Below are 16,680 nucleotides of genomic sequence, written 5' to 3'. Positions count from 1 at the left end.
GGATCTTCATGCAGGACTATTTTCCTGCCCCCCTCAACAACACAAGGGCTTGGGGTGTGAAAGTGGCTGTCATCTTTTGCTAGAGCATAGAGTCTGAGTCCTGGATTTGGCATTCTTCTCCCCAAGGTCCAGGAGGCTACTCTTTTGGCATCTCGTGGAGAAGGGGAAGGGTCAAGTGCGTGTTTATGGTTCCTGTGGGCGAGGTGCAGCGAGCAACTCTCCTGACCTGGCAAGCGCACGAGACGATTCCAGGTGAGGAGTCTCAGACATCAGAGGCACCATCGTGATAATGGTTCTGATGATGGAATAATGGTGGTAATTACCCTAACAATCCCTTCAGATGTGTATCATGTCTCCTAAAGTGCTCACAGCATTTTCATACTTGTGATCTCACATAACCTCAGCCTACTTCTGGTGAGGAAATTGAGGCATTGAGCTTGTACCTTTCACGCTGATCCTTTTTACTTAGCTATGTAAGTCCTGGAAAAGTGGATTTTCTTTTTTGCTAACATCTAAAATTATTTTGAGTTACTCTGAGTATTTTGAATCTTGTCTTAGAGAGTAAAACACACATACAGTCCCAAAGACACACAGGTGTACGTGTATGCACACACACACACACACACACACACACACACACGGCTTTTGCTGAGACGCACCCAGTATGGGACTATGGCCCCTGGTGGCCTCTCCTGACTGCTCCTCTCCGGTATGTGTGCCTGGGTGCTCATCAGAAGGGAACCGAGGAGACAGCTCTGAGGAGCACGGCACAGGGAGGACTTTCTTAGGAGAAATCACTGTGCTTCATACTGCAGCGTGACCAATTACATATGGCCCATGTGCTGTGGCAGCTCCCTGTCTTGAGTTAGATTGAAGATTAAAGTAGCAGAGGGTGGGCAGGGAGAATCTTCCTAGGTCCTCCTCCAGAGACAACTCCGCCAGTCTTGGCTCCCTTGCCAGGTCACTTTCACAGGGGAGGACCGGATCCCGGGAGGCCTCTGGGAGGGAGGAACCCAGAGTCAGAGCAGCAGGTGCTCCCTGCCAGCTGGAGCCCTGGCTTCTGCCTCCACAATGCAGCTCTGCTTGGTAATTTCAGGGCAGCCAGCAGGGAAGAGAGCGAGGGGTGGTGGCGGGGGTTAGGGGGAGGCAAGGGAAGAAGAAGGAAGGAAAAAACCCACCAGCCTGTCTGGCATTAGTTCAGAAAGCTCTCCAACTCACACATCTGGTTCTTATATTTCAAAGTTAATTAGTCATATTGAGGCTGTCTGAAGATAAATTTATCATCCAGAAAAAACACAAACAGTTTGAAAAATGAAAGGAAGTGAGGTGACATGGCTTGACGTTTAAATAAATCATTTTAACATGATTAAAAAACTTGTCCTGTCTGACACCCAGCACTTGGGTACTTTGTAAAGATTTTTTTTTTTGACAAAGACAAGTCCCTGTTTGGTACACAAAAGCCCTTGCCATTCAATTACTCAGAACAATCTTTGGCCAATTACTTTTCTGAGTAAGTACTAGGGCATACCGCCTGTAGCTGACCCCGCTCTCTGGTGTAGTAGTGGGGGGCTTGGCGTGGCCAGTTATTATCCTGGGGGAAGAAACTGGGAGCACGGGAGGGTTTTTCTGAGTGAGGAGTGAGTTTAAAGTAAATTCCTAATGTTGTTCTCTCTGGACGATGGTTGATTGGCCAGGAAATCTGTCTACAGATAAAAGAGGACAGGTCCTCCTCAAATGCCCTGGTAAATACTTCCAGGAACCAGCTGTGTCCCGTCCCTCACACCTCCCAGGGTGGAGTTGACAGCCTGCACTCTGTGGCTGATGGAATTAGGAGTCAGGGCTCCTTCTGGCCTCGCTGTAGTGGGCAGGGCCAGAAGGGGCAAGATGTACATAAATCTCCATGAGCGTTCATGGGTTGGTCTGTTCTAGGAGCAGATGGAAATGACCTGGAATCCAACTCTACAGTCAGACACATTGCTATTTTTTTGTCCCTCCCTGCTGGCCCTTTGTGTACCTTGTGTACTTTTAGAGGTCACCAGCTCCTGTTCCAAGAGATGACTGGCAGCCTGTCCCAGCCTGGCTTGGCAATGTGAGCAGACACCTGAAAGGCGGTGGTGGCGGGGCTGGTGGTATGTGCAGGTGTTCCTGGGTGTGGTGGAGGAGGCTGGGGCTCTCTGGGACTTCCCCTAATTCTGTTGAAGGGGAATTGGCTCCTGGGAGATTTCCAGGTGCCTCTGGGCTTGTCTTTGGGCTGTGGGCTCCATGCAGGACAGAGTATTATAGTACAACATGAACGCTTTCTCCTATTAGCAATTTGGTCTCTTCAGTGTTGTTAATGGGATAACAAGAGGTGGTGGTTATGGTGCAAAAGTCTGATCGTGTTGGTAATTTTCACTGTAACATGTTAGCAATCTGTCACTATTTGTTTCCAGCAATACTGGCAAGAGACTGCTTACATCAGGGGCTCTAATTTTCTTTCCACACCACCTGACTGTTCTTTCTTTCTCTGGCTAGGTGGCCTCCCCTTCTTGTATCTGTCTCTGTCCATCTGGTTGTGCCCCTGTTTCTCTGTCTGCTCCTCCTGTTCCTCTCCCAGATTAACCTATCCTGAAATTGGTACTGGAAGGAAATGCAACTGCTGGGCAGCCTGCACTGATGCGATTCCAGAGCCGGAAGCCCAAACTGTCCTCGCCCCAACCAGCTCATGTGTTGGAGAAGTGACTTGCCAGAGTGTCATGGTCAGTTTAGCTGCAAGGTCAGGACTAACACCCTGGTTTCACAATTTCAAGTCCATTGTCCCTCCTCCTACATATCCTTGTCACGTGAAAAAATTAAACAGTTTCAGAAACCAACTTTCTTACCTAGGGGATAACACCCCTGTGAAGTTAAGGTCATAGAGAGCAGAGAATCTCCTTGGAAAAACTGATGGGTCCTTTCTCAGCTTCTCAGGAGGGACTTTCCAACATGTGGTGGTTTTCTGAGGTGGCTGTTCCACCATGTGGGATGCCCCAGTCCAGTGTCCTGGCTGTGGAGTCCAGAATGGATGTTTCCTGAGGGCATCCTGGCTGGCAGTGTTGCGGGGGGCGGGGAGGGGGACACAGCACAGAGGCCCTGGACGTCAGTAGGCCTTCCTAAGCAGGTGAGATGCTTCTACCGGCCTCCAGGCTCCGCAGCCCTCCTGTGGCTCTGGAGACCCCTTCACCTTGTCCTTGTGCACTTGCTGGGGGGCCCTGGTCCACTCCTGCCAGAAGCATTCTTCTCCACAGCTGGCATCCTGAGTGTGGGGGCTGAGCACATGCAGGGATACCCCTGTGCTTTGCAAAGGTGCCAGATGTCCAGTTGGGTGGATCTCAATTTGCTCTAGCTCTGTCCCTCTGGCTGTGGGACCTTCCACCATACAGAAACCCTGGGTCTCAGTTTCTTTAGTTATAAATGGGTCTCCTCACAGATTTGTGGTGGGGAGTAGAGAAACTGTCTGTTAAGCGCACAGGCCGCTCCCAGGCACCTCGTGAGCCTGCCATGGTGGAATCCATAGCCCGTTACTTCCAGGAGGCCAGGCCATGCACAGATCTCCACGATCTACTTTTGAGCTCATTTTAGCCTCCATCAAGCTCATCATTTAGGGGGGAAGGCTGGCCACATAGGAATGGGCTGTGTGGAGTTAAAGGGCAGTGGTCTTCGTGTAAGGTCATAAAGATTTTCCAAGGTGGAGGGATACAGAGCAAAAATGCAGCTCTACCCAGTGTGGGGAGAGAAGGGCAGACTAGAGTCACCTGTGATGCTGGTGTTTAGGAGAAAGGAGGAATATTCAAATTCCTGTCTCTGGAATGAAAAAAAAGGAAGAAAGAAAAATGCTCTGACTTGGGTGCTAGTGAGAGCTACCAGGATTGTTCACATTCTCGCTGTCAAAACCTTCCCACTAATTGTCCAAAGCTTCCTTGATTGCTTCTAATGAAACCGCCAGCTGACTTTGAAATCTCAGAGCAGTCTCATCATGCCCTGTTGAATAATAAACACCGTTCAAAGGGGCAGACAGTTAGCCACATAGTGCTGGGAGGGGCCAGCGTGTGCCTTAGGAGGCTTTTTGCTTTCTGTGCCCGCCAGGGCTGCAGGGGGCAGGTATGCAGTTTTCACTTGTCCTTAAGGTGCTTTGGCTCTAAGTTCCGAGTGCCTGTCTGCCTGTTGGGTGCTGCCTCTGGAGTTCACCAAGTGAGGTTGTGTGTGTGTGTGTGTGTGTGTGTGTGTGTGTGTTTACACTCACATGCATTCACCATATCCTTCTGTGGGATCCAAGACTCTACTTAGAATTTTGGAGGGTGGGATTTGGGAGCCAGGCTGGACATTTAGCTCCCTGCAATCTCAGGTTTGCTTTGTGTCCCTGCCTGTGCCCAGCTCCTACTCACTCTGCACATAACATCTTGCCTATCACTTCCTAGGAGGACTTTGCAGAGCACAAGTGTCTCTTGTTCTTAGCTTCACTTTAAAGAAAATTCTGGACATCTATTAGGATTAGATTGCTGTCTTCTGTCCCCTCTCTGGGAGATTGCAAGCAAGGCTAGGGCCATTTGTCGTCTTGCTGCCCTTGGTTCTACAGAAGGCCACAGGTGCTCAGTGCCTGCCTACCTGTTGGCGGGATGAGGGTGTTCTTTGGGAGTGGCCGTTGTTAATGACTTCCTCTACCTGCCTCACAGGGTTTGTGGAAGGGTCAAATGATGGCAGCTGTGAAAGTAATTTGAAAAAGTGAAAAGAAATATGCCAAATGTAAGCTATTAACATAGCTCTCCTGTGGGAGGCAGGGGACATTCCTTTGCCAAAATGCCTCAGTGGCCTTGAGGTAAGCCTGGCAGACACTGGACACCTTCCAGGTATCTCACGTCTACTTTCGCAAGGTTCATCACTTGGGACCTGAGACTGCAGAGCTGCTCAGCTAGGTTTTGCTCCTATTTCTTCTGTGCCTCCAATGCATGCCAGATGCTAGGAGGCAGGGCTGCCCCAATGCAACACCTAGCCTCTGTCCTCAGGCCACCACAAGCCAGGAGGCAAAGTCAGAATGCAAACCAGGAAATTTGCGTACAGGGATGGTTGGAACAAGACAGACAAGTTTAGGTACTGAGCTTGCTGGAGAAAGGAATGATTCACTCTAAATGAAGAGATGAAGGCAGGACCACTTGGTATAGCTGACTATACCCTTCTAGGAACTTGGTGGGGAGGTTTCCTAGAACCCAGTATTTCTTAACCTTGATTTGCATTATTCGTACTCCCCAGCCAACTCCTGCCTACCACAGGTGACTTCTTAGTTTTTCCTGATCACCCTAACATTAAATTTAACACCACAGATATATAATATCTGTTTATATACTGTGGCCTTTTAGAGGAGCACAAATCATTGCAATATACGGTGTTGTTCAACTTTCTGTTGCTGTGACAAAATACCTGAGAAAATCAACATAAAGAAGGAAAGGTTTATTTTTGGCTCATAGTTTCAGAGGTTTCAGTCCGTGGTTGGGTGGCTCCATTGCTTTTAGGCTTATGGTAAGACAGAACATCATACAGACAGATGTGGTGGAGGAAAGCTGCTCAACTCATGGTTTCCAGGAAGCACAGAGAAGGCAAGAGAACCAGAGAAGAAGGGGCTGAAGATAGGTATAAAGCCCAAGGTCATGCACCCATGAGCCACTCCTCTTAACTAGGTCCTACCTCTCATTTTCATCACGTTCCAGTGATGTCATCAAGCTAATCCACTGATGAGGTTAGAGCATGAATGAGCCAAACACTTTCCAAAAGCCCATCAGCAACAAAGCTTTCAACACAATGGGTCTTTCTAGGGGACATACTTGACCCCAACCATAACCACATCTAAGAATTTTTTTAAATACAGAATTTGCCTTGATGGGTGCTATTACCTCTACTGTGAATGCATGCTGCAACTGCATGCCTTTCTGACCACCCAACCAATTCCAAAGAGCTCAGACAAGTTCTGCTACAGGTGAGATGGCCTTGCTTTCTTGTCTTCTGTTGGTCATTACCAAACATCCAACCCTGAGGCAGATATAGATTAGAATTCAAGATTTCAGGGTGCCTCCCAGGGGCTGATGGCTCCCAGAATGCTCTTGATTCCTTACCATTCTTCTCCCACTGGGGAATCTGGGGTGCTTTATCGCCACAGTCTCTCCTTCCCCACAGTTCTTCTCTTGGGCCTGACAGAGTCCTATTCTTACCAAAATGATGTGACTTCCACCACAGGACACCACAACGGGGACTCCATGATCTTGTCCTTGGCTCTTGGCTTCCAGTTTCCATTTCCTATTTCAGCAGCACTTGTATCCCAGGCTGCCATTGGAGGCCACTTCGCCCGGGCTGATGTTACTCCAGGCCAAGTGCTTCCTGTGTGGGGCTCTGGTCTCTACACTGTCAGCTTCCTGAAGACAGCAACTGTTTTTTTTTTATATCAATTTCTCTCTTCTTAAACCAGTGTTTAATAAATACTCACTGGCAGCTTGATATTTTTCCTTCTCTGCATAACTAGGGTCAGAGGGGTGGTTCCCTTTATAAATCTTCCCATTGAGGACAAGGCACAGAGCAAGAGCTTAGAAATGTTAGCCAAATGAATTGAATTGAGGAGTGTTTCCATCTCTGTTTGCACAATTTAAAGAAAGCAACTCACTCAGACCCTGACATCCTGGAGCTTTACTTCAAGAGCCAGTTGGCTCCAATCCACCACAGACTGTTTTGAGCTCAGATTTTTTGGGGGAGTTGAGGAAGATACCTGACAGGGGTCACTTTCTGTTAAGGGACTGGTTTATTTCTGGAGGGAGAACCATTGTTGGCAATCTCAACATTTTGTTCTTCTGAAAAACCAATTGCAGGAAGCAAAGCAATGCGTTTAGGTTCCTTCTTAGGTCCTTCTGAACACTTCCTTTTGGAGCTCTTCCCTAGCACAGCCTCTGGTTGGGTTGGATTAGCAAGACATTTAGACACTCTGCTCTGTAAATTACTGGAGAAATTATATCCCTGTCATATTTGAACACTCTGAAATAGGAAAGAATTACTTTATTGGGTGTTCTCCCTCCCTCCTAGATGTTTGAAGCTAACAAAATGTTTTCAAGCAATTTCTTGCCACTAGATTTAGTGAAACTTACTTCAAGTGTCTTTCCAGAACCTTTCGTAGAAAAGTAATTGTGTAATTAGCTATAAATTAGTAAAAATTATGCTAATTACTTCCAGGTGTGACATATTTTGTGCTTAAAAACAAGTAAGAGAAATAAAGGGGCTGTCATTGTGTTTCTCTGGTGAAGGTTGGCCCAGGCAGCTTGACAGGCTGATGTGCACATTTACTTAATATTATTTTTTTAATTATGTAATTTCTGAATAAGTACAAACAGACTTGGGAACAAAAGTACAACAGACAAAACCCAAGGGTGCTTCTTTGTGTGTGTGTGTGTGTGTGTGTGTGTGTGTGTGTGCTTCATTAAAAGGAGCCTAGGAGGAGCATTTCAGTACTTTTTAAACTTGTGATGGGGCAGCTGGAGAGGATGGGCTGGGCGCGTTGATGTCGGAGAGGTCTCCAGGCTCCATGGGCCTCTAGGTCAGAAGAGCTCCCATGGCCTCTGGGGGCTTGGCCCCTTGCTGTGACCTCCTTAGCCTTCAGCCTGGCATCATCTCCGGCGTTCATTTGCAGATAGGTCTTTGGCTCGCTTTTCTTCTCTCTATCTCTGTCTGTCTCTGTCTCTGCTTCTGTCCTTCTGATCCTGGGAAGTATGTGGGGCAGGCATTCTGGGCTTCAAAGCAAACTTCACAGTGCATATACAGTCAGGCATTGTTTAATTACGGGGTATGTTCTGAGACATATGTCTAAGGTGATTTGGTGGTTGTTGGGAGACATTGTGGCATGTACTTACACATAAACCGAGATGGTTACAAAGGCCAGTAGGTGACAGAATCTTATGGGGTCATTGTACATATGTGGCCTGTTTTTGAGCAGAACATTATCATGTGGTGCCCAGCTGAATAGGGATATTTGAAAGACCCTGTTCTCCTGGGATGGAATAAATTGAGAAAAGAGAAGGTAGAATATCTTCCTTCTCTCCCTCTCTCTTCCCTGCCTCCCTTCCTTCCTCTTCCTTTTAAAATGCATTCAGCAGTGACTGGTACTGTCCTTATCCACTTGCCATGACGGTACCATGTGACCCAGTGAACTAGTCTATATGTCGGTCAAATACATTGTGTTGTGTGGTAGGTGCTGGGCAGATAGAGGCCAGTCCCACATCACAGACCACTGAAGGAGGCTTGTCCACAGGAAATAATTGGATGGAGTATGGGCAGTACTTTAATTAGGGTGACCCTTGGGCTTGGGTTTTCTGGGGAGAGTCCTATTTACACTTCGTCTCACTGTCTTTCTATAAGTACATTTGTGTTCATGAAACATTATGACCAGAACCCAGTTTTTGGATCTGTAGTAGAGGATCATACAACAGGTGCAGTAGAAAAAAAAAAAGAGCTGCAGCAGGGTGAGGGTTATCTCAGAGACTGGCATTCAAGAGGGGTCTCTGAGGGCAGGTGGAGATGTTCCAGGAAGAGCAGTAGTGGGAGTCCTTTCACCAGAGGTGATTCTTAAGAAGGTCTTGAAGTATGACTAGGAGCTCAGCAGGGATTACTGGAAAATGAGTTCTCAGGAGGGGGACAGCATGGAGAAGAACACAAAGACACTAAGCAAGGTGATATGTTTGGGGGACTGCAAAAGTTCAGTGTCACTGGAGCATCAAAAGTGGGGGGAGTGTCAGGTAGGACACGGGGCCAAAGGACCACCGTGAAGTTCAGGCTGTGTGTGTGTGTGTGTGTGTGTGTGTGTGTGTGTGTGTGTGTCTGGAGAGAGAGAGACAGAGAGACACAGAGGAAAGAGAGAGAGAGAGAGAGACAGAGTACTGTGCTGTCTGTGTTATGTGACATTTTTCAAGGAGAGCTCATTCATATTCTCAAGAAAACAGATTTTAGGCAAGATAATTCCATGGGAGCTGGAGGCAGGAGCCCCACCCCTGGGAAGGGCAGGGAACATCGCTGCCCCGTGGAGGGCTGTCTTGACAGAGTGCTCTCTGATCTCTGCCCCCCGCTGGCAGCTTCCACAGCCCCCTCAGCTCTGCATGCTACAGAGCTTTGTCCCCACACATTGAAGTCTCCTGAGTCTTCAGGGATAAGGGGCCACAGCCTAAGAGGAAAAGCCGTGAGAAGACTCTGTGGCCTGCGTTCCTTGCCACTGCTGATGGCCTCCACCAAATTTAGAAAGGATCTCCCTAGAATATATACATACATGTTGTGCTGGGCAGTGAATCCAGGACCTTCACACTGAACTATATCCCCACCCCTTTTCATCTTTTAAATTTTGAGGCAGGGTCTCACTAAGTCACCAATTTGAACAGGTTGGGCTTGAACTTGTGACCCTCTTCCTATCAAACACTCAGAGGGCTGGAATTGCAAGTGTGTGTGCCAGCACGTCTGGCTCACAATACCTTCTTAAAGCCAGAAAACAGAGAACTATCAAGGGAGTGTAGAAAAACAAAATAAAACAAACTCAAACAACAGCATCAAACCCAGCAGAGAAGCCCCTAGGCTGGGGCTGGAGAGCTGCTCATGGGTTCCGGTGGCTCCGAGCTGTGCTTTCACTCTGGCTTCCTTTGCTTTCTTGTCCAGGCATCATATGCTGAATTTTGTTGATTTATTTATTTAATGAAAAAATAAAACAATTTCATAATCAAATAATAAGAGAATAACAATAGTTATTACACTGTGTATCATTATGTTCAAAGGTGTTACTCAGAGCATAAGACATTAAAACAAAGATTATTGCAAAAAAGAAACAGATAATAACATAGATCTTTTCAGTGAACTAAGATAAAATAGTATAAATGAAACCAATTAGCATATATATTGAAACATTTTTAAAACAGTGGAATTTGTAGCTTGGGGGAATATTTGAACTTCTCCCTATTTCCTACTTATTTCTCTTCTATTTTGTTCTTTATTTGTGTTTCTCATATAACAGAAGCCGTGTGATATTTGAGCTTTTGTGTCTGACAGAGTTCACTTAACTTTATGTTCTCAAATTGCATCCATTTACCTATGAATGCCTTAAGATTATCTTCTTTCTGGCAGCATAGTACTCCCTTGTGTAGAAATACCACATTTTTCCTTACCCATTCATCTGTTGATGGACATATACACTGTTTCCAATATATAGCTATTATAAATTGGGCTGCTATAAACATGGACATGCATGTATCCCTGTAATATGATGATTTTAACTCTTTTGGGAAGATACCTAGAAAGGAGATAGAGTCAAATGGAATTTCTGTTTTTAGTTTCTCAACACTGAGTTCCATAGTGGTTGTACTCATTTACATTCCCACCAGCGATGTAGTTGAGTTCCTTTTCCCCTACATCCTTGCCAGCATTCATTATTAGATTTTTTGATGATAAGCTATTCTTTCTGGGGTAAGATGATATCTCAGTGTAGTTTTAATTTGCATTTCTCTGATAGCCAGTGGCGAATAGCATTTTTTCATGTATTTATTGGCTGTTTGTACTTCTTCTGAGAAGGGTCTATTCATGTCAGTTGCTCATTTTTTGATTGGGCCATTTGCTTTGGAGGGTCTAATTTTTTTGGTTCTCTATATATTTTTGATATAGTCCATCCTCTGTTTGAGGAACAGCTGGCAATTTTTTCCCCATTCTGTAGGTTGTTTCTTCACTCTTTTCATGGTTTCCTTTGCTGTACAGAAGCTTTTTAATTTGATATGACCCCATTTTTAAAAATCAGATTTTATTGGTACATTTTAGATATAGACAATGATCACATTCATCATAGAGAATTTGTATCTGTATGATAAAACTTGTTTTTTCCCCCATTCCCCTCCTGTCCTTTCCATCCCTCCACTCCTCCCCATTTACAAAAGCTTTATTTCCATGTTTTCCTTCTGTCTCTTTTTTTTTTTTTTTTACTTTTCTTTCCTTTTCCCTTCCCTTCTTCCTTGTTTCCCTCCTTACTGAACATTTCCCCATTTCACAATACCTATTGTGCATTTTGGGATATGATCCCATTTGTTGATTCTCAGTATTAGTTCTTGTGCTGTTGGGTTCTGTTTAAAAGTTCTTGCCTATCACTATGACTTCACGTGTTCTACCTATTTTATTGTCTAGCACATTAGATTTAGATCTTTGATCCATTTTGATTTTAGTTTAGTACATGATGAGAGACATAGGTCTAGACTCAGTCTTCTGCATCTGGATATCTAGTTTTCACAGCTCCATTTATCAAAGAGGCTATTTTTCCTTCAGTGTATGTTTTTGGCCCCTTTGTCAAAGACCAAATAGCTGTATGTGCCTGGAGTTGTTTCTGCTTCTTTTCTTCTGTTCCATTGATCTACATGCTTTTTTTTTTTTGTAGTACCATGCTGTTTTAATTACTGTAGCTTTATAACATAACTTCCAGTCTGGGATTGTTATACCACCTGCTTTGGTTTTGTTACCCAGGATTGCTTTTGCTATGATGAGTCTCTTCTGATTTGATATATATTTTAGGATTGTTTTCTCTATCTCCATGAGAAATGACATGTTCTGAATTTTTAGAATGAGGGCTGAACTAATTTACTGTAAGACTTTTCCAGGTCTGATTGGCACACTTTGCATTTTTATTTTAGGTATCAGCACACAGGAGGAAATAGGGAATGGGGCTGGGAATTTAGAGGCTAACAGGGGCCACAGATGAGTCTGCTCTTTAAATGCCAGCTGTGGGACATTTGAAAGTGTTCCATTATGAAAAATCCTTCCTTTCCTATGACTTCTTTTTTCCAGGACCAAGGTGCTTTTATGATGTACTTCACATTTTGGGGGCAGAAGCCAAATTGTGTTTGCTTCCTATAAAACATGCTTTATTTGTTTTTGCTGGCCTGCCATAACATAACCACAGGAACGGCGCTAATGGGACAAGGATGCTAAGGATGACAGGAGCTAGCATCTACCCAGCAAGCACGTGCCTCTGTGTGTCACATATTATTTGCAGAGCTTTGCGTTTATTAAGCTGTCTAGTCCTGCATGTAGGTGTCATTACTGTTCCCGTTGTATAGATGAGGACATAGGGATGTGGAGAAGCAACCAGGCTGTCTCTGTTCTGGGCTGGAGGAAGTTGCATGGATTTGGAGTCAAGTGCTCCCAGCTTTGAGCCCTATCACTGAATCTCCTCTCTGTATTCTGCCTCCCCAAGCTCTTGACGGTTAAATAAGGAGTACTTTGCAAAGTGTAATGTGCCATATCCACATGGACAGAGCCCACTGGGGAGCCGCAGCAGATGGGGCTTACCTCGTCAGGGCTTGGCTGAACCTCCCAAGCAGGACAGCTAGGATCAGGAGAGCAAGGCAGCAGAAGCCAGGCCCAGGCTGGCGGCACAAGCCCTAGAGGGCAGAGCAGGCTCCCTCCTCCTGAGAGAGCTGTGTGGCCCTTGGCTGGGCCCAGGTGGCAGGTCTGGACCCAGTCACATGCACATATTGTGTGGGAGGATAATTCCTGGGGCAGCACAGCCTTGCAATGCGATTTTTCCTGGCTTTCGTCCCCTGGTGGAACCAGGCATGGGGTGGATCTGCTTCCTCATGACCCATAAGGTCAGATCATTCTTGTGACTGGCCTGAAAAGCCCCCTAGGTATCCCTGCCCTGGAATCTTTATATTTTTTGCTTCTTCCCACATGGTGCCTCTATCTGGCCCAATGAGCACTCTGTCTGTCTGTCGGTTATCTATCTATCTATCTATCTATCTATCTATCTATTTATCTATCATCTATCATCTTCCTATTTTTGTTTCTGAGAACTGGGTATTGAAAGCAGGGCCTTTGCACTGAATGACATTCCAGATCTTTTCATATTTTAAAATTTTGACACAGGGTCTCATTTAGTTGCTGAGTTGCCCATGCTGGGCTCAAACTTGCAATCTGCCTGCTTCAGCCTCTGAGAGTGCTGGGATTTTAGGTGTGTATCACCACACCCAGCTTCAGTGGTCACTCTCCAGGTCTCCCTGCAGAGAAGGATACGTGGCCACCATGGGCCTTTGCTCATGCTATTGTCTTTTCAAAGGCTGGCTTATCCCTGCTCCTTCTAGGTTCAGGTGAAATTCCATTTCCTTCAAGCCCTTTCTTGCAGAAATCTCCTCTTTATCTGAACTCTTAAAGTACTTATCTCATAAACAGTTCTCCTTAGGAATCTGGGCATGCCTTTGGGTGGATAAAGAGCTGGACAAGAAGGCTTTGCTCATAGTGAATGCTTAGATGATACTTGTAGGGAGAAAGAAATGAGTTGGACTACTTTGGGCTTTCTGTGTAGATTCTCTTTTACGCAAGCTAGTTAAACTTTCATCTCAAAGGCTGATTTGACTCTGGATCCAGGAAGGCATCATGAGTAACGGGAAAGGTCTTGGTACTCACTGCCCACAGCCTAAGTTCAGCGTTGGACCACAGCCCTGTAAACTGCCACCATTGTCTGGCATTTTCTTAGCAGGATTGATCAGCAGTGACGTGGAGTCTCATTCTTGACTAGGTGATAAGTGTATGTGTGTGCGTGTGTGTGTGCATGTGTGTGTTGCTGGGGCAGGAACCCAGGACCTTGTGCATGCTAGGTGAGTGCTGTGACCCTGAGCGACACCCCAGCTCAGAGAGCACCACCTGCAGTAACTCCTGGAAGAGTGGGTTCTCACCAGATCGGCACACCCTGAAAATGTGCAGTGAGTGGTTTTTTGTAGATGTGGTCAAGATCATTTGCATCATTTGTAGGACCCAGGGAAGAATGAAAATCCAGGCCCATTGCTCGAAAGTTATAAGGATGCAGATCATCATGTTAAGAGAAACAAGCCAGACTTGGAAATACAAGCGCCATCTTTTTTCCATAATATGTAGAATCTCAAGACTGCTTTTTTTTTTTTTTTTTTTAGGTACTGGGAATCGAACTTAGGACCTTGCACTTGCTAGGCAGGCATTTGTGCCACAGAGCTATATTCCCAGCCCAATATGTAGAATCTCAAAAAGAAAAAATTACATGAAAGTGGAATGAAGACTATTAGCGAGGAGGAGGGGAGTAAGGGAAGGGTGATGTAAGGGAGGGATGTAAGGGCATGACCGTAATGTTATATGCATGTATGCACATGCCATAGTGCCATCCCATATTTTGTAAAATTGATATGCACTAATAAATATATGTTAAAATTTAAAAGTTAGTAAAGTTTCAACCATGTTACATTAAGCGTGATGCATTTCTGAGTGTGGAGGGGGTGACTCTCCTATGCTGTGAGTGTGTGTGTGTATCTGTGTGTGTGTGTGTGTGTGTGTGTTGGAGTTACTACTATCATCTTGGTGTATGAGTCAGTGTGACTGGCATTAAGTTTTCCTTTCTTTAAAACATTAAATTTATTTTAAACTGATACATAAAATCACAGAAGTTGTATGTAATGATAAGGTAATGTGCCACTTCCATACATGCATACATTGTGGATTGTTAGTTTAGGTTAAGCATTTATTGTGTCTTTATGGTTTTCAGAACCCTTTCTTTCGCTGTCTGAGTGGACAGTATGACTTTGTTGTCTGTAGTCACCCTGCTTAGTGGCAGGACACCAGTACCCATCAATCAACCTTTATTATCCTCCCCTCCCCACTGCCCCCAGACTCAGGTAACTACAGTTCTACTCTCAACTTCTGTAGGATCAACAGTTTTTAGGTTCCACATATGAGTGAGATCGTGTGGTATTTGTCTTTCTGTGCCAGCCTTTTCCCTTAGCATGATGTTTCCTAGTTCCCTCCATGTCACTGCAAGTGACAGGATTTTATTTCTTTTCATGACTGAATAGCATTCCATTGCATATATGTACTGCATTTTCTTCATCCATCCATCAGACATCTCAGTTGTTTCCATTCTTGGCTATTGTGAATAGTGCAACAATGAATATGACAGTGCAGATGTCTTTTTGACATATTGATCATTTCCTTTGTGTCTTTATCTAGTAGTGGGGTTGCTGGTATGGTCGTTCTGTTTTTAATGTTTTGAGGAACCTCCCTAACTGTTTTCCATGATTGCTATACTAATTTACATTCCCATAATGGGCAAGGGTTCCCTTTTTTGTTTTCTCCTTTTTTACTCAGCACAGTTTTCAAGTTAAGTAACAGTATCAAAGGTCTACCATGTGTCCAATGCTGTTCACAGTACCAGTGGGGAATGGTTTACTACAAAATTAGTAGAGGGTATAATTTCTGCTTGAGGGATGCTCATACTATGATGAAAAATGGTAAGAGGCATCTGTGTTCAGTTAATATTCACTGCTGCCGGATGAGGAAGGTGACAGCCACTTCTTTTTACCTGGCCTCCAAATAACACACCTGAATGGACTACTGGTGCAGAGCATCAGGGAGCTCAGAGAGCTATGGCTGCTTGTCTTGGCAGCGTGCTAGTCCCTGCCTTCTCCTGTGTGGGAGAGTGCGGAGAGGAAGCTAGGAAGGAGCAGGGGAGAGCGTCTGACTCCAGCAGGGGAGTCCAGGAGATCAGGCATCTCTACTGATCTCTCTCCTCTCTAGCTCTCATTGTTGCTCTCACCTTTCCTTCTAAACAAGGTACCTGTGTTTCTAGGGTTGTTTCCCTCACCATTCTAGTTCAGTGCATTTCAAACTTGGAATGCAACCCACAGCCAGAGATACTACACTTTCCACAGTGGCCCAGGACTACATGCAGGTGGAAGTGCTTTATTTTTGAAGGTATGTTTATTAGAATCTGATGGTTTCTATGATGTTCTATTATGTAATTACAAATTTTGATAATAACACACCCAGAAGAGGCATAACTGCTTTAACTCCACCCTTCCACACCAGTAGACAGGAATAGTCACTCAAAACTCACATGGAAGCAAAGGCTATGCTGTCCACTGCTTTGCTAAGCTGTGAAACTTTTTTCCTTGGCAAGCCTATAGCTCCTAGTGCTGGCCCCTCCACTGGGATCCTAGCCCCTCCTACCGTGGGATTAATGACTTCTCTATGTGTTTGCATCTTCTCCTACCGAGAAGCAGGACTGCGCATTCCTCACAGAGCAAACACATTCTGGGGAGGACAGGTAACAACACACGGAACACAGTGAGAGCACAATGAGCTCATTTTTCTAGCTCCTGAGGCCCAGCCCTGTGCCTTTTCAGAGCAAGTTCTCAGCAAATATTTATAGAATGATTGCACAACTGGTTGAGATCACAGAAGGATTTGGGAATTTTCAGAGGCATTGAAGCAGCCTCAGCATTGCTGGTGTGAAAGGCCTGTGGGTGGGGCTGGCATCCACTCCTGGAACCCTTTTGGTTTGCTGTTCCTTATCACCCTTCTCCTGTGACTCAGCCTTGCTTTCCAGTTTCGGATACTTCTGGGGCTTGTACACATCTTGACTCCCCTGGCCATGTTAATGGAAATGGGGGTGAGTCTGATAAGAATGATGCACTTGTCCTTGGTTTCCCTGAGCAGAAGACAAGAGAAGCCCATAAACACGGCCTTCCTGTGACCTGCCCGCACCAGGGAGAACACCGGAAATCTTCATATCTAGGGTCCCCTTAACCAGCTGAATGACTCTGGGATAATGGATTGGCCTTCTAGAGCCATGTTTCCCTGCACACACTGAGACAATCACCT

At 45.4% G+C, this 16,680-nt stretch overlaps 1 protein-coding gene across 2 annotated transcripts in view; it reads left to right on the top strand.

Moving 5' to 3' along the window:
• Window positions 1-16,680, top strand: part of LOC106150063 — a 173,882-nt gene that overhangs the window by 93,441 nt on the left and 63,761 nt on the right. The window contains exon 3 of one of the 2 annotated variants that reach the window (XM_013521499.1): window positions 127-252. The exons of the other annotated variant lie outside the window; for it this stretch is intronic. Coding sequence (XP_013376953.1) covers window positions 127-252 — 126 coding nt within the window. The remainder of the gene's footprint in view (window positions 1-126; window positions 253-16,680) is intronic. 2 annotated transcript variants of the gene reach the window in all.

Source organism: Chinchilla lanigera, unplaced genomic scaffold, assembly GCF_000276665.1.
Source record: "Chinchilla lanigera isolate Chin_1 unplaced genomic scaffold, ChiLan1.0 scaffold00062, whole genome shotgun sequence".
NCBI classification, from domain to species: Eukaryota; Metazoa; Chordata; class Mammalia; order Rodentia; family Chinchillidae; genus Chinchilla; species Chinchilla lanigera.
The sequence above is the reverse complement of the archived record's forward strand: the minus strand, read 5'-3'. Positions and strand labels throughout refer to the sequence as shown.